The sequence below is a fragment of the Manihot esculenta genome, chromosome 1 (assembly GCF_001659605.2).
Source record: "Manihot esculenta cultivar AM560-2 chromosome 1, M.esculenta_v8, whole genome shotgun sequence".
In the NCBI taxonomy this organism is placed as follows: Eukaryota; Viridiplantae; Streptophyta; class Magnoliopsida; order Malpighiales; family Euphorbiaceae; genus Manihot; species Manihot esculenta.
The window spans coordinates 42,971,018-42,997,935 of NC_035161.2; the positions used below are offsets into that span (position 1 = coordinate 42,971,018).

Sequence of the window (26,918 nt, forward strand, 5' to 3'; positions counted from 1 at the left end):
TGAAGGTAACGGAAAGTCAAGTTTCTTAATTTGAATTACCCACCCAACCAAATAATATTTTTCTATAAAGTTTTTAAACATCAAATCTCTATTTATTATAGAGGAGGGTTTTTTATAAAAAGATTTTTTAGAGATTTTAAAATTGATAGATTAAGAATGTTTTAAAAACCTTCAAATATATTTAAAAATTATCTTTCTTTCAAATAAAAAAAAGTAATTTAAAAACTATGTACATATTTTATAAATGATATTTTAGAAAGTGTTAACTGTGATTTAAATTGGAAGTAAATTTATAAATCATATTTTAAAATATTGTATTTTGATTGAACTTGTGTTCCTCTAAAGTTTTCCTTTTTTTTTTTAGAATTTTGAACCCTTCATTTGGTCACCTTTATCATCTTTACTCCATCGAATAGGAGAAGTTTTTCTGGTGTGAAGTTGGATTAGTAGATATTTTTGATTTTAGTAATTTTAATGGTTGCACTTATTTTTTTGAGAGCTATATATAGCTATCTTGTTTATCCTTTTTTCTCTTTTATGTTGTTTACTTTTCATATGTTGTTGAGTTAATTTTTTTTTTATAGGTAATTCCTTTACTTCAGATGAGCCTCAATTGGCCATTTCGGTAACACTCACGACATTTTCTTCAGGCAAAACTCTTCTAATTTTCCTTATGATGGTAGACCTCTCCTATGAGCGGCGCGGGCTTGCTTTTTTATTTTTATTTTTCCAAATCGAGTTTGCCCAATTTATTATGCTTAGCAGTGTGATTGAGTTTGATTGTAAGAGGCTTGGGTTTTTCAATTTTAGAATTGTGTTTAAGTCTTAATCGAAAAATTTTTGTTAGGCCTGCACCTTGTAAGATTTTAAAACACGTGTTTAAAGTATATAACATATTTTTACTAATAATATTCCTTTTAATATAACATATATCATAAGGAATATTTATAAGTTTTTTATGTTTTCATTGAAAATTAAAATTTTAAATTTTATGTTTATATATATCATTTTTTTGGTTGTATCGCACGAAGAAATATAGCAATTAATTCATACCATATCATTAATTTTTACTACGAATTATTACATATGAAGGACCCGGTCCATAAAACATTTGACAAAAAGTTGAGAATCGAGATTAGTGGTTTTGCTTTTCTTTTTCTTTTTTTTTTTAAATGTTATTTATGTCGACTGTTTAAAAAAACATTTTAAGTTCATGAGTTAAAAAGAAATCAGTAACCCAATCACCAAAGGTATGGCAGTATTTTTTATGAAAAATAAAGTTCCTATAATTTTGCTACAAACCAAATAAATCATAACCTAATATAGTTTAATTTTTTGATAATATTACATTAAGTAGGCTGCCTGAATTTACGCATAAACAGAATCACTAAGTTGGAAAGGGGGTTGTATACACATTTAAGATCTACAGACCCTGTACCCATGACAAAGAATATCTAAACTTGAAACGAACCTACTGATGCCAACTATCAGAGAACTTAATCATATTCAACAACACGGTGGAACCATGACAACATATAATGGGAAGACTTCATGCTCAGAGAACTTAATCATATTCAGAGAAGTTAATCATATTCAGCCCTCCTTGTAGACCAATGTTGGGTACTCCGGACTCCACATGTTGTTCTTCACAAATTCTAGGATTTCCTCCTGCATGTCGCATGCAATTGTCACATTCAGCATCTTCAAGAATGTGTCCGAATAATTAATCCATCTAATTAGATGAATATTATTTAGATCCATTTTGTTGTATTCAACTGTATTGAGGGGCTGACTTCAAGCTTAAGTCATACCAATTCCATCTTCAAAATGGCATTTATGAGTGAAAGAAAACAAACCTCGTTAAGTTTTTGAAGCTCTCGAGCATCCATCTCGCGATATCCTTCCGCAAGATCCTCTTTTATGGCTTCCTTCACCACAGCTGCAGCTACCTGCTCTGTTATATTTCGTATTCTGCAAAAATGTTTTGAGGTCAGGGACATCATGCATGATCCTTGTAGATTATATAATATTTCAAACTCCTGAGACAGTCAACAGTCGTGGAAGACAAATATGTACCTAGACGTTGAAGGGTATATGATCCCTTGCAGAACCTCATCTTCTGTCATATATGCAGCCAAGCTGTAAATTTCAGTTTTGGGTCAAACAAATGAAATCAATAATGAAGCAATACTGTTTAACAATGTTATAGTATGTACACAGCCTGTATTATTTACATACCATGAATAGATAAGCATAATTATAGGATTTATTCTCTTTCCATATGAGAGCTCTTGTAATCTATATATATACCTCTACTGTTCATAAACACAGAAGTTATTCTCTCTTCTTGTTCTATTACATGATATCAAAGCCTTTATGATCGTTTTGGTGTCTTTGATTTTTTGGATTTCCTTACTGAGGAAATTGATCAGCTTTGAACTACCTTTTCTGTTGATTGCCTTGTCTCACAGCCATCCTAGATAGGGGTGCAGGTGAGTTTTTGGCCATTCCCTGAAGAACAGTGACTGGGCAGCTAGCAAGTGAGGCTCACACGCGACTAAAACTAAGCAATGTACTTTATTTTTGAAAATTAATAGTGAGGTGGCTGGTTTAGTTGATAACTGTGAACGGTGAAAGAGTTTATTATCTGGAATTTTTGTATTCTAGCAAAAGAAATGTATCTTCAATTCATGATGTGTGCCAAGCCTTTTGGCGTGTTGAAAAAGGAGAAAAAATCACTCTACTTTATGGAGTTCAAGAAAATGTATGAGCAGAATGTCCATTTGCTATTTAGCATCGATATTAAAAAGTAACTGACGTGTGAAGACGCGTCCCTGCTTCGGTCACCATTGCCAGAGTCTCCGCACCATCCCCTTGTCAGATCTGAGGTTTGTTTGACTGTTCAGGTGTTGGGTGGAGGTGTTTTGATACTGTTCATATTTGGGCACTGTTCACCGGATATTATTTATTTTTGATTCTGTATTTAATTTTATTGCTTTGGATTGGTTGTCCTTATGACTGAAGTTAAAACCACCGTAATTGATGTGATTCCTGTGATGACTAAAATCACGGAACACAAATTAAATGAATCTAATTTTTTGGATTGGAGTAAGACTATCCGTATTTATTTACGAACTATTGAAATGGATGATCATTTTACCAAGAATCCTCCAACTGATGAAACTCGTAGAGATTGAATGAGGGATGATGCTCGATTGTTTCTGTGGATCCAAAATTCTATTCATAGTGAGGTGATTAGTCTTACTAATGAGTGTGAATTTGTTAAAGAGTTAATGGAGTATTTGAAATTTCTATATTTTGGCAAAGGAAATATTTCTCGTATTTATGATGTGTGTAAGGCGTTTTACCGAGTTGAGAAAAATGATAGAACTTTGACATTCTATTTTATGGATTTTAAAAGAGTTTACAAAGAACTTAATGTATTGATGCCTTTTAGTACAAATGTGAAAACTCAACAAACTCAACGAGAGCAAATGGCTGTTATGAGCTTTCTTATAGGTCTCCTTCTAGAGTTTGAGACAGCTAAATCTCAGATTCTTTAGTTAAATCTTAGATTCTTTCTGACTCTGAAATATCATCGTTACATGATGTATTCACCAGGGTGTTGCGTACAGAGTCTCTAATTCCTTCACACCCCGCTAGTGCCCTTGTTAGCCACAATGACAGTGGCCGACAGAATAACAGAGGTGGGCAAAAGGGAGGTTTTAATGGTGGTAAAGGATCTCAGTGTTCTGGGGAAACATGTTCTACTTCTGACTTAGGAGGAATCATTTGTTATTACTGCCGCAAACCTGGACATACTAAGAAGACATATCAAAAACTACAGAATAAGAATCAGCGCACACAAATGGCACATATGGCATTTAAGGCCCCCTCAGATAAGGGGATTTTGATATCTGTAGATGAGTATGCACAATTCACCCAATACCAGGCATCTTTGAAATCCTCTAATTCCTCCTCTATTATTACAATTCTCTACTACATGTCTTGTGTCTTCATCCTCCAAATGGGTTATTGATTTTGGTGCTACCAATCATATGTCAGGTAATTCTACCCTTTTGTCCAATCTTGAGTCTCATGGATCGCCTTCTTATGTTACTCTTGCTGATGACACTAAATCTTGAGTCTCATGCATCCTCTATGTTATGTCTCCCTAAGTTCGCGTTTAATTTGCTTTCCGTCAGTAAACTCACTCGTGCATTAAATTATTGTATCTCATTCTTTCCTAATCACTGTATTTTTTAGGATCTTTCGACGAAATAGATTATTAGTAGAGGGCGTGAGTCAGAGGGTCTTTACGTCTTGGATCAGCAACTACTTAAATCACTTGCATGTTCCACGCGTTTAACACCTTTTGATATTCATTGTCGTTTGGAGCATCCTTCTCTCTCGACTTTAAAGAAGTTATATCCAATGTTTCATTCTTTGTCTATTTTAGATTATGAGTCTTGTCAATTTGCTAAACATCATCGTTTACCTACAGCGTCTCGAGTCAATAAACGGGCTTCGTCCCCTTTTGAGTTAGTACATTTAGATGTTTGGGACCCTTGTCCTACTGTGTCTAAGTTTGGCTTTAAGTACTTTATTACTTTTGTTGATGATTTCTCTCATACTACTTGGTTATTTTTAATGAAGAGTCATTCAGAAGTATTTTCTATCTTTTGTGCGTTTTATGCTGAAATCCAAACCCAATTCAATATTCCCATTCGTATATTGCAAAGTGATAATGCTAAAGAGTATCTTTCTAAGGAATTTCAATCTTATTTGTTAAAAAGGGTCCTCTTGTATTGACACTCCTTCACAAAATAGGATTGCCGAAAGAAAAAATCGACATCTTCTTAAAGTAGCCAGAGCCTTCTTATTCCAAATGAAAGTATCTAAATGTTTTTGGGCTGATGCTGTATCAATTGCTTATTTTTTGATCAATCGCATGTCTTCCTTAAACCTTCATGGTGATATCCCTTATAACATTTTGTTTCCCACTAAATCTTTGTTTCCTATTGAGCCACGTATCTTTGGGTGTACTTGTTTTGTTCATGATGTTCGTCCACAGGTTACTAAATTGGATCCCAAATTACTCAAATGTGTCTTCCTTGGCTACTCTCGACGTCAGAAAGGGTATTGTTATTTTTCTCCTGATCTGAATCGGTATCTTGTGTCTGCGAATGTAATATTCTTTGAGTCCACTCTGTTTTTTCCGCCATCATCTGTTTATAACACCCAGAGGGAGGAAAATGACCTCTTGTTATACACTGTTTGCTCTCTGTCTCCTTAGACTACTCTTACACCTTCCACTCATGTGCCAGGTCGCCCTCCCATCTTTCATGTGTATTCCAGGCGCTTAGAGGACTCTGACTCTGCTCCGCTACCCGCTTCTTCGTCAACAGATCCTGCTCCCATTGATCCTTCACTGTTTGATTTGAATCTGCCTATTGCTCTTCGCAAAGGTAAACATACTTGCACTTATCCTAATTCATCTTGTGTCTCTTATGATCAATTATCCTCTTCTTCTCGTTATTTTGTCACTGCTTTAGATTATATTTCAATTTCCAAAACCGTTATTGAGACTTTGTCCAATCCTGGTTGGCGTGCTGCAATTGAAGAGGAAATGATGGCCCTTGACGCTAATGGTACTTGGGAATTGATGTCTTTGCCCCCAGGAAAGCATGCTATTGAATGCAAATGGGTGTTTGCAGTGAAAGAAAACCCTGATGGATCTATTGCTCGCCTCAAGGCCCATTTAGTGGCCAAAGGTTATGCACAAACTTATAGAGTTGACTATTCTGATACATTCTTCCCAGTTGCCAAGCTCGCATTTGTTCGATTGTTTATTTCCTTGGCAGCTACACATAATTGGCTTTTGCATCAACTGGATATTAAAAATACTTTTCTTCACGGTGATCTTCAGGAGGAGGTTTATATTGAGCAACCACCTAGTTTTGTTGCTTAGGGGGGGTCAGGCAAGGTTTGGAGACTTTGAAAATCCCTTTATGGCTTGAAACAGCGTCCTCGGACATAATTTGGCAGATTTAGTGAGGTGGTCCAACAGTTTGGAATGAAGATGAGTAAGTGTGATCACTTAGTGTTTAATAGAAATTCTGATAGTGGAGTAATTCTACTTGTAGTATATGTGGATGATATCGTTATATATCGTTATCACAGGAAGTGACGTTGCTAGCATCACATCTCTACAATAATTTCTTAAAACACAGTTTCATACAAAGGATTTAGGCTCCTTGAAATATTTCTTAGGAATCGAAGTTATGCGGTGTAAGTAAGGCATCTTCTTATCTCAAAGAAAATATATTCTTGATTTGTTGGCAGAAACAGGAAAATTGGGTGCTAAGCCTTGTAGTGCACCAATGACCTCTAACCTTCAACTTACCACAGAAGACAGTGAGCTATTTGCTGATCCTGAAAGGTATAGAAGATTAGTTGGCAAGCTACATTATTTGATGATAACTCGTTTTGATATTGCATATTTAGTGAGTGTGGTAAGTCAGTTTATGTCCTCCCTTACTGTTGCCCAGTGGGATGCTCTGGAACAAATTCTTTGTTACCTTAAAAGGGCCTTAGGGCGATGCCTATTTTATGATAACCATGGGCACTCAAATATTGAATACTTTTCTGATGCTGATTGGGCAGGCTCGAAGGTTGACTACTGGATATTGTGTTTTTGTGGGAGGTAACCCCGTTAGAGTGCTGAATCTGAATATCGAGCCATGACACAAGTCGTTTGTGAAGTCTTGTGGGTACGTCAACTATTGGAAGAAATTGGGTTCATAAATTCGGTGCCTGCTAAGTTGTAGTGTGATAATCAAGCAGCTATCCACATTGCCTCCAATCCAGTATTTCATGAGAGGACTAAACAAATCGAGATTGATTGTCATTTTATTTGTTAAAAGGTCTAACAAAAGATAACATCAACAGGACATATCCGACCTGGAGAACAACTAGGAGATATCTTCACTAACGCTCTAAATGGTACTCGAGTTGATTGTGTACGTAACAAGTTGGGCATGATTAACATTTATACTCCAACTTGAGGGAAAATGTTACAGGTTATAAAAAGTATAGAAAGTAAATATTGATAGATGGATCAATTGCTTAATCAAAGGGATTGTATAATCATAGGCTTGATTTTCTTTTCTGTTTAAATACAGTCTCTCATGTATAAATAGATTGTAATTTCTATTGTAAAATACACTAAATATTATCTTTCTACAATTACTTAAAAAGAACTCCTGATTTCGGTATACCATATAGTGTCATGTACACACTCGTATTGAGTGCTTTTTAGATGCAGATTGGGCTGGATCCACAAGTCATTACAGGTTACTGCACGTTTGTTGGAGCAAACCTAGTATCTTAGAACAGTACGAAGCAAAGTATAGCTCAAGTGCATATAGCATATGAGTTTTCCTGTATAGATAACCTGTGATTATTTAGTTATCCTGTATGGATAACATAATTATAGGACTAATTTGTAGTAGATAGATGTTTTAATTGTTACTCATGATGTCATGATGTTAATAGTGATGTCTTTTAGTTATTTGAATTCCATAGTTGGATTCTACTACAAAAACAACTTTTAAGTGATGGACAATTGTTTCATAAGTGCAAAGATAATTAGTGGCACAAATTCTTTTAGAGGCTCTACATTCAGATCCCTGGTTACCTCATGGCTAGCTAAACAAATAACAATTGCCAGCAGTTCAGAAAGGATATGGGAAAAAAAATACCATTCAGCTGCAGCCTGAAGCATGCCATCAGAGACGATCCTAGCGCCAGAGAGAAGTGTCCCAAGCCCAATACTGCAAGGACACATGAATGCATAGATGAAAAGACAAGAGGGACAAAAGAAATTTCTATGTTAAATTTCCTGGTGAAATTTAATTGAATAAACTAACCCTGGAAAAAGATACATGTTGTTTCCCTGGTTACAGTGGCCAACATGACCATTTCCTGTGGCATTGGAAAATTAATATATATCTTCTGATTACAGTGTTCCTAAAATAAACTCCTATTACTATCCATCACAAGTTGAAAATAAAGCTAAAGATTTCAATCAAGCAGCAGATTAAATAAAAAAAGGCACTAATCTTCATAGATTTGAAGAATAATCATAGGTTAAATTAAGTCCAATAAACCATAAATATGTACCAAGATCCACATCATTGAAAGGACTTCCGCTTGCAAATATAATATTGTCACCAACAATTGAAAATGCTTCCTCAGGAGTGCATTCAGCTGTTAGAAGGGGAAGAAAACAAAAAGAAAGAAAGAAAAATAACACTTCATATCAGACATTCTTTCTACTAAAGCAAAGGGAATGACAACAGAAGTCCTACCGTTTTTTGTAGGGTTTGACATGGCAAAAATTGCTGGTCTAGTTGAAGTTGACCCTTTGAAGGCCTCTAATACCTAACAATAATATACGCATAATATCATGTTTGCACAAAGAACAATGTAAAAAAAATTAACCTTCCCAGAAGTTTGTCATAAAATTATTTTGAAATGAAATCATTATCTTTTCAATATCCATTCAATACCTCATTTGAGAACAATCCTCCAACTGCAGATAATCCAAGAAGAACGTCAGGCTTCACTTCCCGTACCTGAATAGCATAAATTAAAACAGACAAGAATAAATAATTCATCCCGAGTACTTCCATGACAAGAAAAATATATTTTTAAATCAAGAAACTCATCTACTTCTTTTCTTTAAAGAAATATAGATATAACATTACATTCTAATAAAGCGATGTTAACACTAACCACTTCTACAAGGCTTGCACCCTCCCTTAATCCTTGACGATTAGCTTCTTTGATCTTCCTTGCAAATGGCAGGGCTTCTGGGTCAATATTTTGACGTTCCTCTGTGATCAGACCCTGGATAGAGAACAATGATTCAATCATTGCATTTAGGAGGGAAAGGGGCGCTGGAAATATACACATTATGACAAGCTTGCAAAATATAACAGATCCAACTTCAACATGAGACCAAGAAGACACATTTAACAGAAATACAGCATTGAGGTCCTAAAAGGCAAGCATATAAGAAAGAGAAAATGGAGTCTGAGAATAGGATTTGCACATTACATATCTAATTTTAGGACAGCATGTTCTCACCTTGGCATCAACTACCCAGAACTGACTCCGTGCACTTTCGAAAGCAGATTCATTATTTCCCAACATCCTGGCCATTGTTTTCCTTGCGGCATTAAGGACCCCTATTCCAGCACTGCAGATGCGCAAAGAGTAAGCAACAGACCAAAATGTACTGTTCCAAACATGCAATTGCTACTTATCATTCCTCAAATTCCTGCAACTGGATAAAGAGGAAAGCCTATAATTTATTTTTAAACACAACATAAAATGAAGGGTAAACTGCATTTTAGTCCCTTTAGTTTAATGAAATGTCTACTTTAGTCCTTGTATTTTTAAAATCCTACAATTTAATCCTTGATATTTAAAAAATTATTGTAATGAAAATGACCAAACTATCTTTTAGTATATATTTTTAATGTAAAAAAACATAGTTCCTAAGGTTTAATTAAATTTACAATAAAACTCTCTATAATTTTTCAAATTGATACCTATTGTTAAATTTCGGCCAGACCTGACTCACTTCAAAAGCTAGCTTTAGGGGGAGAAGTGCCTAAAACCTTTATAAGGGCACATTACCCCTATTCCAAACTGATGTGGGATTCAACACACTCCACACCGGACTATACTGTAACATGATATATTTATGGGAGGCCCAACATCGATGGGTAGGTTCTGATAATAGTGATGACACAATTATTTACAAGAATATACAATAAATAAAACAAACCAATTCCCTAATTATAACCTAATCATATCACCTAATTATATTAAATTTGAGTCAAACCTAATTCACTCTAAAAGCTAGCTCAAGGGGAGGAGTGTCTAAAACTCTTATAAGGTGCACATTACCCTATCCAAACTGATGTGGAATTCAACGCACCCACTCACGCTCAGAACTACATTGGAGCGTGACATATTTATGAGAGGTTTTGATACTATGTTAAATTTGGGTTAGGCCTAACTCACTCCAAAAATTAGCTAAAAGTTAGCTCCAAAAGGAGAAGTGTCCAAAGCCCTTATAAGGGACACATTACTCCTATCCCAAATCGACGTGAAATTTAACACTTATATTTTATAATTATTTAGGGACAATATTAAATTTGACCCTTAAGTATTAATTATTTACAAATAGTCCTTGTATTTACAATTGAGTGTCCCTAAATAGTCAGTTATTTAGTCTATTCAATTTGGTTCGGTTATTGATTTTTTAAAAGTTTGATTTTTGGTTTGATTGAGTTAAATAATTGAAATCAATGGGAAAACTGAACCGAACCGCCCCATATATATAAGCAACTTAAAGAAACCCTACCTATCAACTAATTTCTACAGCCAACCACCTTTTGCTCTTCTTCTTATCCTTTCTCTTCTCCCTCACTTCAAGCCATCATCCTTATCATTCATCTTCAATTTCTTCTTCTTCTTTTTCTTCACACTCACACAAGACAGCCCATGCGAAGGAGATAGCTTGTGCAAAGAGACAGGCATCGCTAAGAAAATGCTGCTCGCTGCCCGTGCTTGTTGCTGCTCACCATTCCTCCTCACTGCCACTTTGTCTCTCCTCGCTGCTGCGTGCATGCTCGTCACAACAAACGAATTAGTGTTGTATCATCTATAGCTCTCCCTGCAACAAAGAAGAAGAAATTGATTTTGTGTGCTTGTGGATGGTCCACTGCTCCGAAGAAAAAGAAATCTCTCCTAGATAGTCTACAGGTTCATCTCAGTAGCAACATCATGCAACTTTAACTGATTTTGTATTTTTGTTTATATCTTTGTTAATTTTTTTCTATTTTGATAATATTTCTTGATCTGTATAGCCACTGCACAAAAGATTTGTGTTTAGGTTTTTTTTGTTTCTTTTTGTGAAAAATGATTATTATAATTGTAATTAGTTATTTTTATTTTTGTAATTAAAGAAATTGTTGATGAAATTGTTGAATTTTGAGTAATTTTGCACTTGATTTAGCCACAGAATTGGGGGGAAAAGGATGAAGCATGCATGCTGCACCTTTAATTGCGGTTATTGCTTTTTAGAATCGAACTAAATCAAACTGATTTGATTTGATTTGATTCGGTTATTCTCTAATTTCGATTGTATTTTTTTTTATGATTTTAATTTTTTGGTTTTTTAATTTCAATTCAAAACCGAATCGACTGAATGTTCACTCTTAATTATACCTCTTTCTCAATTTAGTTTGATTTTCAATATTCTTAAACCATAAGGGTTTATTTGTAAATGTTTATAATATTTAAAAATTAATTTATAAAAATATAAAGGCTTTTGACAAATAACTATAATATTAAAGGATCAATTTATATAAAATATGAAGCTTATTTCTAAATATTATAATTATTTAGAAATTAATTTATAAAATTAAAATAGCTTATTTCAAAATATACTATAGAGATTCAATTGTAAAAGAGAAGAACTATTTATAAATAATTAAATATGTAGGGATCGATTTTAAGATTTTGTCCCTAAATAATTATAAAATACAAGAATTAATTTGAAAAATTATAAAGACTTTATTGTAGATTTAATTAAAACTTAAGGACTATGTTGTTTTACATTAAACATATATACCAAAAGGGTAGTTTGGTCATTTCCATTAAAAGTCAACTCAAATTAAAAGGACTAAATTGTTACAAATATTAAAACTATAAGGACTAAATTGTTACAATCATTAAAATTAAACGAATTAAACTGTTATAAAAGTGAAATCCGAAAGACTAAATTATTTGGTTTAACCGTGAATTTTAACAGAAAGACTATTTTATTAATAAAATGAAAACTTAGGAAATAAATTGTTTAGTATTAAAATGATAGGGACTAAATTGTGGATTTTGTGAAACCTTAGGGACTTTGTTATAAATTACCCTTTCATTAAACCACCTAAAATGAATTTTAAGTTGGCTATATTGGAATCAGAGTTGTATGATTCTGTTATATTGATATACAAAGTAGGTATTTATAGGATTTACACAGAAGAAAATAGGGAATAATTTGCTCCTAATTTCTAGGAATTGATAAATCTCCTAAACAATGTACAACTATGAAAAAATCCCTATAATTACGAAATCAATATAATTACAACAGCTAGCAATCATAGTCATATCGCAGCAAATTATTCAATTTGAAATATCCTCCAAAACTCCCCCTCAAGTTGGCTTGAATATATCTTCTAAAATTTCAAATTGTCTCTTTGGATGTCCCTTAGTGACTACGTCTGCAATTTGTTCACAGGAACGAATACAAGGCATACAAATTTGTTCACTCTTCAACTTTTCCATCATAAAATATTTGTCAACTTCAACATGCTTCGGTCTATCCTCCGCATGACTACATTTCATTTCTTGTTGCGCCAAGAAACCAAGTTTCCTCCAGCAAAGTCACAATAACAAGAGGTTGACCTTCTATCTGTTACACTTCCAGACCAATTTGCATGACCTTCTATATGTTACACTTCCAGACCAATTTGCATCAGTATATACTTCCATCTTAAGGGTCAATGATTCTCAAACAATAGACCTTTACTTCCCTTCAAGTACATCATAATTCTATATACAACATCAAAGTGCTCTGGTCTTGCAGAATGCATGAATTGACCAACTGCAAAAAGCTATATCAAGAAGTGTATGTGAGAGATATTTTAGCCTTCCAACCAATCTTTGCAATTGGTCTCTATTGATTACTTCTTCAAGCTTGGCTGGTTCTAGCTTTAAATCGGCATCTATAATTGTCTCAGCTGCTTTACATCTTAATAGACTTGTTTCGCCAGGTCAAAAAAGGGATCTTCATTTCACAAAGAAAATATTTGAACTCCATAAACACTTCTTCCCACATTTAAGATGACATTCTTCACGTCTAGTTGGTATAGAGGCCAATTACAATGTACAACCAATGACAGTAAAACTTGGATTGAATTTATTTTGGCTACAGCATGAGATTCCATTCCAAACTGTAAAGAGGAGCGAATGGAAAGCGGGGGAGGGGAGGGGAGGGTATCTTTTAACCTCATAATTTCTCATTCTCTCCATTGAAGATAAGGGCAGGGACTTTGCCGGGTTTGTTGCATGGGATTACATTCCTGGGGACTGAGCTTGCAGCTTGGTTTTTCTTCACTTTTTCTCTTACTTTCTTTGCTAAAGTTATTGACTATCTGAATTTGAGTTGATTTCTGAGAAGTTGCTTAGTTTGTGAGAAAGAGGAACTTTAAATAGTATTGTATTGGACTCATTGTGCAACTCTGTTTTAACTAGCAATGCAACCACAATTCTCTATGGATACTCTGTCTGTTTATTTCATTCACTCCTTTTGATAATTTGCATATTTGTGTAGTTTTAATGTTGAGTCCAATTTCAAATATGATACACGATCAAAACATCTTCATCTGTCAATATATATCAGACTCGACTCTTTTGGAAAAAACCTTCCCATCCTATTTTCGTTACTAGTATTTAGATTCAACTAGAATTTTTAGTACTATATAAAGATGATACTTTAATGTACAATATCATATTTTTCTCTGAACTAATTTTGAGAGGCTGAAAACACTCTTTTCTTGTTGTATTTTAGTTATGAACATGTATGACTAAATGCCCTTTTCTATTGAAGGATAATTGAAGTTTCAGTTCAATTGATTGTGAGATTTAATTGATTCTATTATTTTTTTATTATCTTTTTATATTTATATTGTTCTATGTGACTAGTGTTTCTTATTACTCTATTGATCATTAGAATAAGGACCGATCGTACAATTGTTAAAATAATAGAAAGATGTGATACCTTGGCACCTGTTGTTCAAGAACATTGGAAAAGGAGGAAGATCGCTGGACGTGGAACATGCCTGTATGCGCTGACATGCGGGACTAGAGCAAAAACACAAAAGAATGGCTGAAAAAGCTATTGTGCACCTTCTTAAGGGGCGGTGAGACAAACCAATCACCAGAATGGTGATACAAAAGAGGAACAATTTCTTAAAAAAAGGACAAATTTGTAGGAAATAGTTGTTGTACGTTAGTCTCAGAATACGTGGGTATTTATACAGATTACAAGATCTTTGTATGGAAACCAAAATCAATCACCTATAATTAGTTTCCTCTACCTTTACATACAATCATTTACAGGTTGTGTATTTCACAACAAAGATATATAATATATTGGCAAATGCAAAGAAGATCATCGCATTATTACAGGAGACCCTATTACATAATTACATACATGACTATAGCCTACTTACCAGCAAAGAATCAAGGAATAATCAAGAGAGATAACATGGCAATATATGACTTAATTTAGTGCTTGGCTAAATTATGAAAATCAATTATTGTCGTGCTTATAAGAGTTTTAGAAAAGACAATAGACAAACATATGTTCTGTTTCCTTATGTCTATGAGTTCTGGGAACCTAGGAATGCATCAGTCAACTAACCTTCCAGCACCAGCAACAACAATCTTTTGCTTTGGAAAATCAATCATTGGCCTGCCTTGTGCTCTTACAGCTCCTAAAAGGCCAGCAATTGCAACCCCTGCTGTACCCTGTACACTTAGCAGGGAAAACAAACTAACAAAAAGGTGTTTGAATGTTTAAAGGAAAGAAATTAAAAGAGAAAAGGACAATAAAAAGACAATAAAATCATATTAAAGTAGAATACTAAAGGAAGGCTACGCTTGGATGTACAACAAAGGGACAACAGGCCCTGATTAACTTTATTTCCTTTTGTTTTGCATGCGTACCATGAACCTAATGAAATTTGGAATCAAGAACTTCCCAAGGTATAGATTGTATGCTTTGAAAAGGCAATGATAAGCCCTATGATGAAAATGATGATGTTGATCCTAAAGCATTCGAGAGACTATGAAATGGTTAAAATATTTAATAAAATAAAACTTAGACGTTTATTTCAGAAAATAGCATTTTTCAAATTTGTGCTCTTAAAATTATCTAAATGCCTTTATGCATGCAATCCATCCAAATCTGGAGCCTTCCAAGGTTTCATGCTAACCTACCATCAAAATTTCTATAAAAATTGTTGCAATACCTCACTATGTCTGCCAAACTACATTCTATGTAATTGACATTAAGAATCAATAAAACTTGGAATTTCTCAAAAATCTTCATGGTATCAGAGTCCCAAACATGATTTTATCGTTTCAATTTAAATCAATTTCAAATTTTTTTTGAAACCCTAACTCCTTGAATTGGTATTGCTGCACCTAGAGACCTCCACTTGCCTCACCGCCGCCACCAATAGAGTCGCTGGAGTGTCGCCAACTTTTCCCCAAATTCCAGTGCTAGATCTTGAGTGTGAGCCCCACACGCCTCTATGCCAGAGCATGAACTTTTGTTTCCGTCAATTTTTCTTTCCAAGCGTTGTCGATGCTTTGTGACTATATCCTTTTGTAGACACAAAAGGTAATTAAGGAAATGTTTAGAGGAGCCCGTCATGTATCTATTAGCATCAGAATCAATAATCCATGGAGCACCATCAAGAGACTACATGTTAGAAAACAACAACAAAGCAACTACAACAATGGAAAAAAAATTACACCGAACTAAAACAACTACCCAATCAACACCCTTCTTAGCAAAGAATCTTTTTGCTTCTGCCATAATAGAGAGCAGTAACAAAGTAAAGGAATACCCAAACAGCTGGAAGTTAAACGCATCTATCACAATGGCTTTCCATGAATTCTGGCACTCTTCAAATACTGAAATTGATCCAAAAACAATTGCAAATAATTCCATAATATGAGAGGTGGCATAAATTGATTAGGTATGCCATTAGGATTATATTAACCATCAGGATAATCAGTGAGCAACTTCACAGAATAGCTGATTAAGTTGTGGTAGTCCAGGAAATCACAAGATTGCAAAATGTCATTGTAGTTCCCAATTATTGAAGCCTGATTTAGTGCCAGAAGTAGAACACAAAACACCCAATCAACGCCAAATCCAACAAGAAACAGCAGGAACAGGCCGAAAAGGGAGGTCCAGAGGCAGCAACAAGGTTCGAGTGTGAAAATCTACGCCGAAAACAAGCTCACGCATCAAGATCTCGGTCACCGAAGGCTATCAAACGACTGACGAAGGGGCTGTAACTCCAATGGGATAGGTGGTGATGAAGAAAAATGGGTCTAGATAGGTGAATACCAAATATGGTTGCTTAGAATTTTGAAAGCAAAATTAAATTGGAACCCTAAATTAGGCAAAAGCTCTTATACCACAAAAAATTTTAGGAGGAATTTTTAATTCTATTTCAATTGAATTGATCTTTATAAGATTTGAGTATTTATACACAAAAAATCACCTAATTTAGAAATATTTACAATAAAAATAAAATCTCTATAATCAAATCTAATTTGGAGTCCAAAGATCTGAATCCTCCTAATTAGAAATCTTCTATGTTGGACAACAAATAAATAATATATATAAAATTGCCCAATTGTTTCTTTTCGTGTTACATGGTATCAGAGCATTTGGATTTAAAGGTCCTCTATTCTTTAGTTTCTCAGTAGAGAGAAACTGTTTGATTGAGTCATTGGAATCCGGTGTCCATTTGGTCCCACCTCCGACTTCCTAAGAGGCGCAAGCGTGTTTCCAGCCATTCCCTGAAGACCGGTGGTCATCTTCTCGGCGAGTGGCTCTCATGCGTCGTTTGAGGGTTCGAATCTGTTGGTCATGCGCGGCTGCATGGAGGAACGTGGCGCTTTCGGCGAGACTCCAGTTCTTGTTCTGAGGTTGCCCCATGGTTTCTGGCCAATCCCCAGCAGCAAATCTATCGTCAAATGCTGCTGTAATTGGGTTTCTCTTTTGTTGTGACTGAGCAGCTTCTAAATCCTCCATTCCTGATACGTGTTTAAGCTTTTTAAGGTTGGGAATTTCGTTTCTTGAAGCATTATGTAAAGTAAATTTGTGTTCTGTGCTAAGTTTTGATTGAAATGACTTTTGATAATAAGAACCATATTACTGAAATCATGCCAATACCTACCAAAATTACAAAACATAAGTCGAAAGGGTCAACTCCAATAGCTGCTATTGCTGAGACAGGTAAAACTTACCTTATCTGCTCTTCACATAAATGGGTCGTTGATTCTAATATCACGGATCATATGACAATAATCTTTATACTTTGTCAGCTTTCGATCACATACAGAACCTTCTCCTATTAACATAATTGATGAGTCAACCTGAGGGTTCTGAGATTGTCACACTTAATCCCATTACCCTATTATCTGTGCTAAATTTACCTAATCTTGCTTTTAATTTAATCTTTGTGAGTAAACTTATCAAATACCTAAATTGTTCTCATTTTTTTTTTATCATTGTCTCATTCAGAATATTGTGACGCAGCATATTATTGGCAAAGAACATGTATCTAGGGATCTCTACATTTTGGATGCATGGGTGCCTCGATCTGTTGTCTGTTCCAATGTCTTATATTCGTTCGAAGCACATTCCCATTTTTTTAGAATTCTATATATTATAGAATATTATATTTTTTATATTTTTTTTATATAGAATAGCTAGGACGGAAAGTTTCTCCGACCCTTTGCTAATCAAGGATAAAACTTCAGCTAAAACAAGATTCAATGTCTATAATAAACCAAAGTCAGCGAAGTATTTTTCATTAGCTGTCCGCTTTCAGGTTGGGTAGTAAGGGCTGGACCTTTCCATACTTTATATTCGATGTACTTCACATAATTTTCTCTGCCATACTTGGTATTCAGGTATCTACTTCAAAAAAAACTTATAACAAGTGCATAATGTCCACTGGAATGTCCATGTATTTTATCATCAACTTGATATTCACAGAATGGAAAGAATTAGGAGAAGAAAGGCCTACCGGGAATGAATGAGAAGATCGAAAAGTTGCAAGCTCGAATCCAAAGACCTACCGAGAATGAATGGGAAGATCAAAAAGTTGGAAGCTCGAATCCGTAGTCAATTCTATTTTTGATAGAGGTTTCACCTTATTATTGCAAAGTATCCACTGCAGCTCTAGCTAATTGTCCACCCTTTCCGGAGGCGTGCAAAGGTTTCCTCGGACATATATCAATTAATTTAATTAAGTACCTCCGTAATTGTCTTCTTTACGTAAGACACTTTAAAAGGCCTTGATCCATTCTGAATGGCGTAATGCAATGTTTAAAGCCCGTCTTATCACTAAAGGCTACGCACAAGCCTATGGTTGTTTATTTTGATACTTTTTCTCCTGTGGCCAAAATGACCTTAGTTCGCTTGTTCACCTCCCTAGCTGCTTCTCAGCATTGGCCTCAACACCAGTTAGATATCAAGAATGCATTTTTACATGGTGACCTCCGAAAAGAGGTGTATAAGAAAGTTTGTCGTTTGAAGAAATCTTTATATAATAATGCAGGAATCTCCTCTCAAATCTTTCTTGCACGCAAGTTTTCATGCCAAAGACTTGGGCCAACTTAAGTATTCTTGGGAATCAAAGTCTTGAGTAAGAAAATTTTCCTGTCTCAAAGGAAGTACGTCCTTGACTTGCACAAATTGAAAAGTTGAAAGCTAAAACCCGTAACACACCAATAATTCCTAATATATGTTTCACAGAGGATGTTGGAGACCGATGATTGAAAGAGGTACAGGAGATCGATTGGAAAGCTGAGCTACATTACGGTGATGGCTCTACCGGTTATTTCTTTTGCAGTAAGCGTTATAAGCCAGTTTATGTCTACACCTATAGTGAAACATTAGACCGCTTTTAAAATAAATTCTATATTATCTAAAAGGGATATCTGGACTCGGTATACTCTACACTGATCATGAGCATACTGCAGTTAAGTGTTTTTTAGATGCTAATTGAGCGAAATCCAAAAGTGATAGAAGGTAGACTATGGGCTACTATGTGTTTATTGGAGGAAACCTAGTGTCTTAAAAAAGTAAGAAGCAAAATGTAGTATCCAAATCCAGTACCGAGTTAGAATATAGGGTCATGGCTCAATACACTTGTGAAACTTTGTGGATAAATCATTTGCTGAAAGAAGTTGGTTTGGGTGTTACATTACTTGTAAAACTTTAGCGTAATAATCAAGATACTCTTCACATTACTTCCAATGCAATATATCACGAACGGACTAAGCATATTGAAGTTGATCGCCATTTTATTTGTGAGAAGATTCAAGAGAATTTAATTTCCACCAATTATGTAAAGACATGAGAGTAATTGGGTGGTCTACTCATCAAAACTTTAAATGGGTCTCGAATAGAATATTGTAACAAGTTGGACATAATAAACATCTATATTCTAACTTGAAGGAGAGTGTGAAAGCGTGAACATAACCTATACATAATTAAAGAAAATTACATAATCATAGGAAATTACATAATCATAGATATAGTAATTGATTGATAGAGAATTCTTAGAAGTTGCCTTAACAAAACCTTGTAATCTATACATAAACACTTGTTTCAATAGAGAATATATACAAAATTGCCCAATTGTTCTTTGTAGGGGTGAGCATTTTTCGGTTAGAACCGAAATAACCGACCGAACCGATTTAATTTAATAATTTGGTTCGGTTTTAAAATAAAATCGGTTCGGTTCGGTTTTAATTTTTAAAAATTTCGGGTTGATCGGTTCGGTTCGGTTTTGGAGACAAAATAATTCGGTCGAACCGAACCGAACCGACCGAATTAGCTTTAAACGCTGCGTTTTTTTATAGATTATTATATCACTTTCACTTTGCAATCGGCATTTCCCAAGTCCCACCTACCTCCCTCTCTCTCAAACCTCTCTCTCAAACCTCAGTCTCAGACGGCCGCGAGACTCCTCACCATTCTCGTCCCTTCTCCGTTCTCGTCCTTCAGTTCAGTCCCGCAGCCACGGCCATCCACCCACCCAGTAGCCAGTCCCGCAGCCACCCACCCACCCACTCGCCAAAGCCAGCCAGAGTCTCTTCTCTCCATCCTTCGCGTCTTCAGTGCCGCAGCCATAGCCACCCATCCACCCAGTCGCCAGTCCCGCAGCCACCCACCCACCCACTCGCCAAAGCCAGAGTCTCTTCTCTCCATCCTTCGCGTCTCTCTCTCACGGCTGTCGCTCGCGGCTTGAATCTCTTCCTGATGGCCGTCACTCACATCTCTCCCTTACACAATCGTGGTCGCGGCCATCGCTCGCGGCTTGCGTCTCTCTCTCACGGCTGTCGCTCGCGGCTTGAATCTCTCCCTGATGGCCGTCGCTCGCATCTCTCCCTTGCACAATCGTGGTAAATTACTTACTGTTATATTTTGATGCTGTTATGAATTATTTTATAATTTAACTATTATATTTGATTAAGTATATTAGGTTAGAAGATGTTGATTAATTTGGATTTTGTGATTAATTGATTGGATTTTGTGATTAATTGATTGGATTTTATGATTAATTGATTGGATTAGATTCAAATCAATTCTTGCCCAAATTATAATATAATTCAATAAAATTAGAGAAAAAGATCAAAAACCGATTTCGAACTGAACCAAACCGAACCAATTCGGTTCGGTTCGGTTCAATTCGGTTTTTTATCTTATTTGGTTCGGTTCGGTCTACAATTTGAAAAAATTCGGTTAAATCGGTTTTGGCCGATTCGATTCGGTACCGAACCGAACCGACCGATGCACACCCCTAGTTCTTTGTCTTGTTATAGATAGGATTATTTCAAAATTCAACAAATTAGATTTTCCTTGTTTCAATGGTAAAGAATATCAAGGTTTTCTAAGAAAAGTAATGGCCTTAACAGTACCAGTTCCTTATAAAACCTTGAAATAACGAATACGAAAATAATGGGAAAAATTCGAGCCTCTTATTTTTCTTGAACCGAGAGATTCGAATTGGAATCCTAATGTATATAGATACAAATGGTCTAACGGGAGCAAGATTTCATTTCTGAGCAGAAGAGTTATTTAAAACTATGGTCGATAGTGATATGCACTTGCAGGAGGAAGGGAGGGATGAGACCAACGGAAAGGCTAGGACCATGTGATTCCAGCTATTTATAGAATAAGAAACGGGGCAAGGGATTCATTCTACTGTCTTGTATTTTGTATTCCAGCTATTTTAGCTTGGGAGGGGCAGAGTATGTTCTGCTAGGGAGAAATAAAATTGTAATTTCTCTGTTTTGATTGTCCCCGTAATTAGCTTTCTTCATCAGTATGCCAGATTTCTCTGTTTTGATTTCTCTCTTCCTAATTTATAGAATTCCATTCCTATTTAATTAGGAGAATTAAAACACTATAAAGTATTAACTTGTAATTCAGTAGCTTTTATTCAATTAAAGAAAAGACAGCAGAGATTTTCTCCCCAATTTACTCTCACACATGTGTAACCTAATTGGCTAGGCTGCACTAACATTTAGACTGCAGCCTCTAAAGTAAAGAAATGTGGCTGTGCAGATTTGGCCGATGAAACTGAAATATAAACAGTATTATCAAGGCGAGAGGTAACACTAAGACGACAGAGTCTCCTCTCCTATTGCCTTAGGAAAGAGATAAGAGGCAAGACAATGCCTTCTAATATACATATACATATATACATATAATGTATCACCAACTGTAATTTATATATTTTTATCTGAATATTAATTTCTTTAGTTAGGTTAAAATATATAAAATACAATGGTAATAAATTATATCTATATATAATAACGTATAGAATATTAATATTAATTTCTTAATATATATAAATAAAATTAATCCATAAATAAAAATTATAATATTTAAATTATTAAAATTATAAATAATATATAATTAACTTAATGTATAAATAATCAAATAACAATTAAATGAATATATAATTAAATAATAATATTAAGTAATAAAAAAAACAATATATAAATTTATAAATTATATATACTATGTAATAGAATAATCTATATAATAAATAATAAATATTATTATATATTACTAGTACCAATATTAATATTCTATTTCCATATTACTAATACCAAAATAATTTATTATATACTCTCTCTCTCTCTCTCTATATATATATATATATATATATTTCTGCGCAATCTTATCAATTAGCTGCCATACAAGGCCTATCACAGTCAAAGAAGTAGAAAAACTCAAATACCTGGACATCATCATTGAACATTCTGTAGGTATTCCTGTATCGCTGCAATAGCTTGAATGCCCACTTGCTTTGAAAATCCTCAAACTGAATAAACCTAGTATCTTAGTATCTCAACAGAAGTGCCGACAGAGAGAGTTCATTAATATATTAGTTGACTAGACACATAACAATGTGGATTACCTGCACAATCACATGTGGCCAACGGGTAAACACTGCCTCCATGAATTCATCGATCACTGCAACATATTCGTCGCCATCAAGACGGTGTTCTTGCAATCCCAAATCTATCACCAAAAATAAAATGGCAATCTTCTCGTCAAGGGGAATAAATTAACTTATCAAGCATATGCTACTAATAGAAGTTGCAATGATAGACATGTCAGAGTACAAGAATCTGTTTAAGGCTCCTATTCTCTAAAGTCCTTGTGTTAGGTCAAGGACCAAGAGAAGAGAATTTAGAAGAAGAATAGAGAATTATAGAGCAGAGAGAGAGAGAGAGAGAGAGAGAGAGAGAGAGAGAGGAACTAGGGAGAAGAGAGTTAGGAGAGAGAGAAGACTTGCTTTGATTCTTGAATGTAGGATAATGAATGCAAGAATTGTTGCCTCCTTCTATTCCCTCTTTCCCGCCTGCTAGAGCAATTACAACTGCCTAACTGATTCTCAGAGTTCTCCTCCAACACTAGAGGCAACCTTTATTGACTTATCCACACATCTGTTTACACTACACTTATTATTCCCATACTTCTTTCTGTAACATATAACAATTCCCTTTCCTTGAGGGCATTCTTGTCCCCAAGAATGTTGAAATTCAGGAAATTGAGCTTGAATAAAGTCTTGGTCCAAGGTAATAAGGCATGGTGTGATTATGGGACCAAAAAGGAAGCAAGGCTCTACGCTCTTCAAATAGTCCAACATATTTGTCAACATGTTGCTGAATTCAGAAGCAACATTACCTTTTTACAGGGCAAACACACTACCAGAAGTCCCTTCCTCTTTGTTACTAGTCAGGTGCTGCTCCTAAGTGACTGGAACCTCTCCCTTCTACAAGGTTACTTGTAGATTCTGAAAATAAAAAAGGATGTGATTGAAACTCTTCATCCAATCCCTCCTAAAATAACATCAAACCATCGCTAGGTCCAGAATTCTTATAGGAAAGGGGAATTTATGGCCCATCTATCTTCCATTTTAAGTACAAGCAAACAAAAGAACAAGACAATTTCCTTCCATCTGCCACTGAAACTATAGCCACAATAACTTGAATAACCGGTAAGTTCAGTGCCTTGGCCACTTCTCAATAATGAAACTGTCTGTAATTCCACTATCCACCAAAATCATGAGCTTGCTGTCCTTGACACAGTGATGTCTTGCTCTCCTTCCAGCCTCTCATCATTCTTTTCCACTTCAGCTCCTTCCTCCACTATCCCCTCTCCATCCTAGTTCTCAGTCTGTATTAATATGACAAACTTTTGCTTGCATTGGTGGCCAGAGAAATACCTTTCTCCACATCTGAAACAAGGTTTGTGTCACCTCATGTTCAGATTACTGATTGGTTGGGAAGGTTTGATTGCAAGTTGAGTAACAGAAGAGCTTTGGTTAGAATTGGCTGATTCAACAGCTAGGATAGCTGTCTTACTAGCTGAGGTGCTATCATTTGGATGTTTAGTCACAGAAGGAAGATTCTAATGCAGTTGTGATGTTTTAAATGGTCCAGTAAATGTTATAATTGCTGGTGACAGGTTTTGTTTGAAAATAAAGGTTTCTGGCAGTATGAGAGCACGTTTGGCATTGAGTTTGGAAGCCATAAAAGTGCTTTTAAAAAAATCACAAGTTTAATGTCATTGAAAAACGGTTGTTGTGAAAAACTGTTTTGTTGTTTTAGTATTTTTATGACTAAATTATATCAAAAATAATTTTAAATTCTCTTTCAATATTTTCTAAATAGTATATTTAAAAAACCAGCCAACAATAATGTCAAACAGACCCTAAATGCCCTTGCTGATATTCAGTAGCAGCATTTCTTGCAACTTTACTACCTCAAAAGCATGAGCTAAATCAGTAGGCCTCAACATCCTAATCATTAGCCTTATTTCATCCCTCCATCCTGAAAGAAAGTAGGATTCCCATAACTCAGGTGGCACTCTTCCATTCTAACCCTGAGATTCTCAAATCTGTCTTGATATTCATCTAGACTGCCCTTTTGCCTCAATTTCATAAATTCTTCTACAATATCCTCGATCCCTTGGCCCCCAAATCTTTTACATAAAGCTTCTTCACAATATTTCCAAGATGGGTTTTTATTTCCCCTGCTTCTGCCTATACACCATGTACAGCAATTCCCACCATTTTATCTTTTGGAACTCCACAAACTTGGAAAAATTTGAGACACTTGCTAATCCATATCCTAGGGTCAATGCCATCGAAACTACTTGATTCAACTTTAGGAATAATCTTTTTTCATAATACTTGCATTCCCAGTGTTATAGATCAGATTATGAACCCAAGCCGCAAGCCATTCCGCTAAGGGTCTATTATAGGAAACGATTCAGAAACAACAAGACAAGGGCTGAGGAATATGCTGAGTGAAGAATTTTTGGGAGAAAATTTTGATTCTATTCCAATTAAATTGACCTTTACAAGATTTGGGTATTTATATACAAAGAATCAACCTAAAAGGAATATTTACAATGAGAATAAAATTCCTATAATCAAGCCTTATAATCCAACCTAATTAGGATTCCAAAGATCTGATCCTCCTAATTAGTAACCTTCTATAATTAAGCCTTATAATCAAGCCAATCTCCCATGACAGTTGGCTCTGATACCGAATTATTGTGTTCTTGAGTAAGGGATCGTGTCACAAGTCGATAAATCACAAAGTCTTCTTTAAGAATCAGCCCCTTATTTCTATTTCGACCTTTTCTTGATGAACCTATGATTGCTGAAACGTAGAGCTCTTATGAGGGAGCCCTTGAACCTCGAGACTTGTTAGGAGAGACAAAATCAGACTTTTCAGATTATGTGTTTGAAATATAGCTTGCTTTATTGACGTAAATAATCTCTTTATATAAGAGAAATTACAATAAGAAAATAGAATTCAATTACATAATAATTGCCCACTAATTACAATCAGAATAATTAGAGTAATTGTTGGACAACATAATGAAATCCTGAATTGAAGGTGATTGCCATGATAATTGCCATTTCATGTTTCCTTCCTTGTCGAGAGCTTAATCAGTGCATGAATTCCCTCCTGTTGTGGGCTTATTGCGTCTCTGATATATCTTTCCAATGAAAGCATCTATAATGAATGATCTATTTCGACCTTACCCTCAACAATTTGTTGTTTTCTTCGACGACATTCTTATTTATAGTAAAATATGGTCAAAGCATTTATTCCATTTAAAAACTATCCTACAGCTAATGTTGAACAACCAATTTTTCATCAACAGGTAGAAATGCTCATTTGATAGGAATATGATCGAATACTTAGGACACGTTGTTTAGCCGCAGGAGTGGCTATGGATCCTTCAAAGGTTTATGATGTTCTAAATTGACCTACGTCGAAGTCATTAAGGGTAGTAAGAGGGTTTTTGGGATTAACTGGCTATTACCGATGGTTTATCAGAAATTATGGGGTGCTTGCTTGCCAAACCCTTAACTTAGCTGCTCAAGAAAGAAGGTCAAGGAAGATAGCATGGACATTCGAGACTCAACCAGCCTTTGAAAAGCTAAAGCAAGCTTTGACTACTTCTCCTGTTCTTGCAATTCCAAATTTTTCCAAAAAATTTATGTTGGAAATTGGAACGCGATGCTTCTAGGTTAGGAATTGACACACTGTTTTGATGCAAGAGCACAAGTCAATTGCATATTTTAGCAAAGCTCTCTCATCTCGTTCTCAAGTTCAATCCACATATGAAAGCGAGATGATGGCCCTAGTCTTAGCTGTACACCATTAGCGGCCTTATTTATTAGGTAAAAAATTTCTGGTTTTCACTCATCAAAGCAGCTTGAAGTATCTTTTGGATCAGCATATTACTACTCCAACATATGGAAAATGTGCAATCAAGTTGTTGGGGTATGATTTCTCCATAATATATAAACCTAGCTCTTCAAATTCTACAGCAAACACTTTATCTCGGGAACATGAAGATATGGAATTAAATTTACTATCTTCTCCTCAATGGATTGACTCTTCTTGTATTCTACGACTATTGCAAAATTCCATAACTCTTCTCTTAGGAGGACACTCCTGTGCTTTTAGAACATATCGGAGAATTGCAGGAAAATTATATTGGCCCGGAATGATGAAAATTGTTCAGAAATACATGGCAGAATGTTAGGGTTTAGGGTTTAGGGTTTAGGGTTTAGGGTTTAGGGTTTAGGGTTTAGGGTTTAGGGTTTAGGGTTTAGGGTTTAGGGTTTAGGGTTTAGGGTTTAGGGTTTAGGGTTTAGGGTTTAGGGTTTAGGGTTTAGGGTTTAGGGTTTAGGGTTTAGGGTTTAGGGTTTAGGGTTTAGGGTTTAGGGTTTAGGGTTTAGGGTTTAGGGTTTAGGGTTTAGGGTTTAGGGTTTAGGGTTTAGGGTTTAGGGTTTAGGGTTTAGGGTTTAGGGTTTAGGGTTCAGGGTTTAGGGTTTAGGGTTTAGGGTTTAGGGTTTAGGGTTTAGGGTTCAGGGTTTAGGGTTTAGGGTTTAGGGTTTAGGGTTTAGGGTTTA

General features: G+C 35.2%; 1 protein-coding gene across 7 annotated transcripts; it reads right to left on the reverse strand.

Annotated features, from left to right (window-relative positions):
• Positions 1 to 1,306: 1,306 nt before the first annotated feature.
• Positions 1,307 to 26,540, reverse strand: LOC110617007 (NAD-dependent malic enzyme 62 kDa isoform, mitochondrial). 7 transcript variants are annotated; one of them, XM_021759583.2, is made up of 14 exons: positions 22,770 to 26,540; positions 22,389 to 22,492; positions 22,209 to 22,292; positions 14,561 to 14,667; positions 9,154 to 9,265; positions 8,800 to 8,913; positions 8,574 to 8,639; positions 8,373 to 8,445; positions 8,185 to 8,271; positions 7,932 to 7,986; positions 7,764 to 7,835; positions 2,077 to 2,139; positions 1,857 to 1,971; positions 1,307 to 1,668 (listed from the first exon to the last, which is right to left on the reverse strand). In XM_021759583.2, exons 2-14 carry the CDS (start codon positions 22,428 to 22,430, stop codon positions 1,594 to 1,596), a joined length of 1,065 nt encoding a protein of 354 aa, XP_021615275.1. In that variant the 5' UTR covers positions 22,431 to 22,492; positions 22,770 to 26,540; the 3' UTR covers positions 1,307 to 1,593. The 7 variants fall into 7 exon arrangements, with proteins under 7 accessions (XP_021615275.1, XP_043806103.1, XP_043806101.1 ...); XM_043950168.1 differs by lacking the exons at positions 14,561 to 14,667; positions 22,770 to 26,540 and adding an exon at positions 13,916 to 13,998 and having other exon boundaries at positions 22,389 to 22,704; XM_043950166.1 differs by lacking the exon at positions 22,770 to 26,540 and having other exon boundaries at positions 22,389 to 22,700.
• Between the last annotated feature and the right edge of the window lie 378 nt (positions 26,541 to 26,918).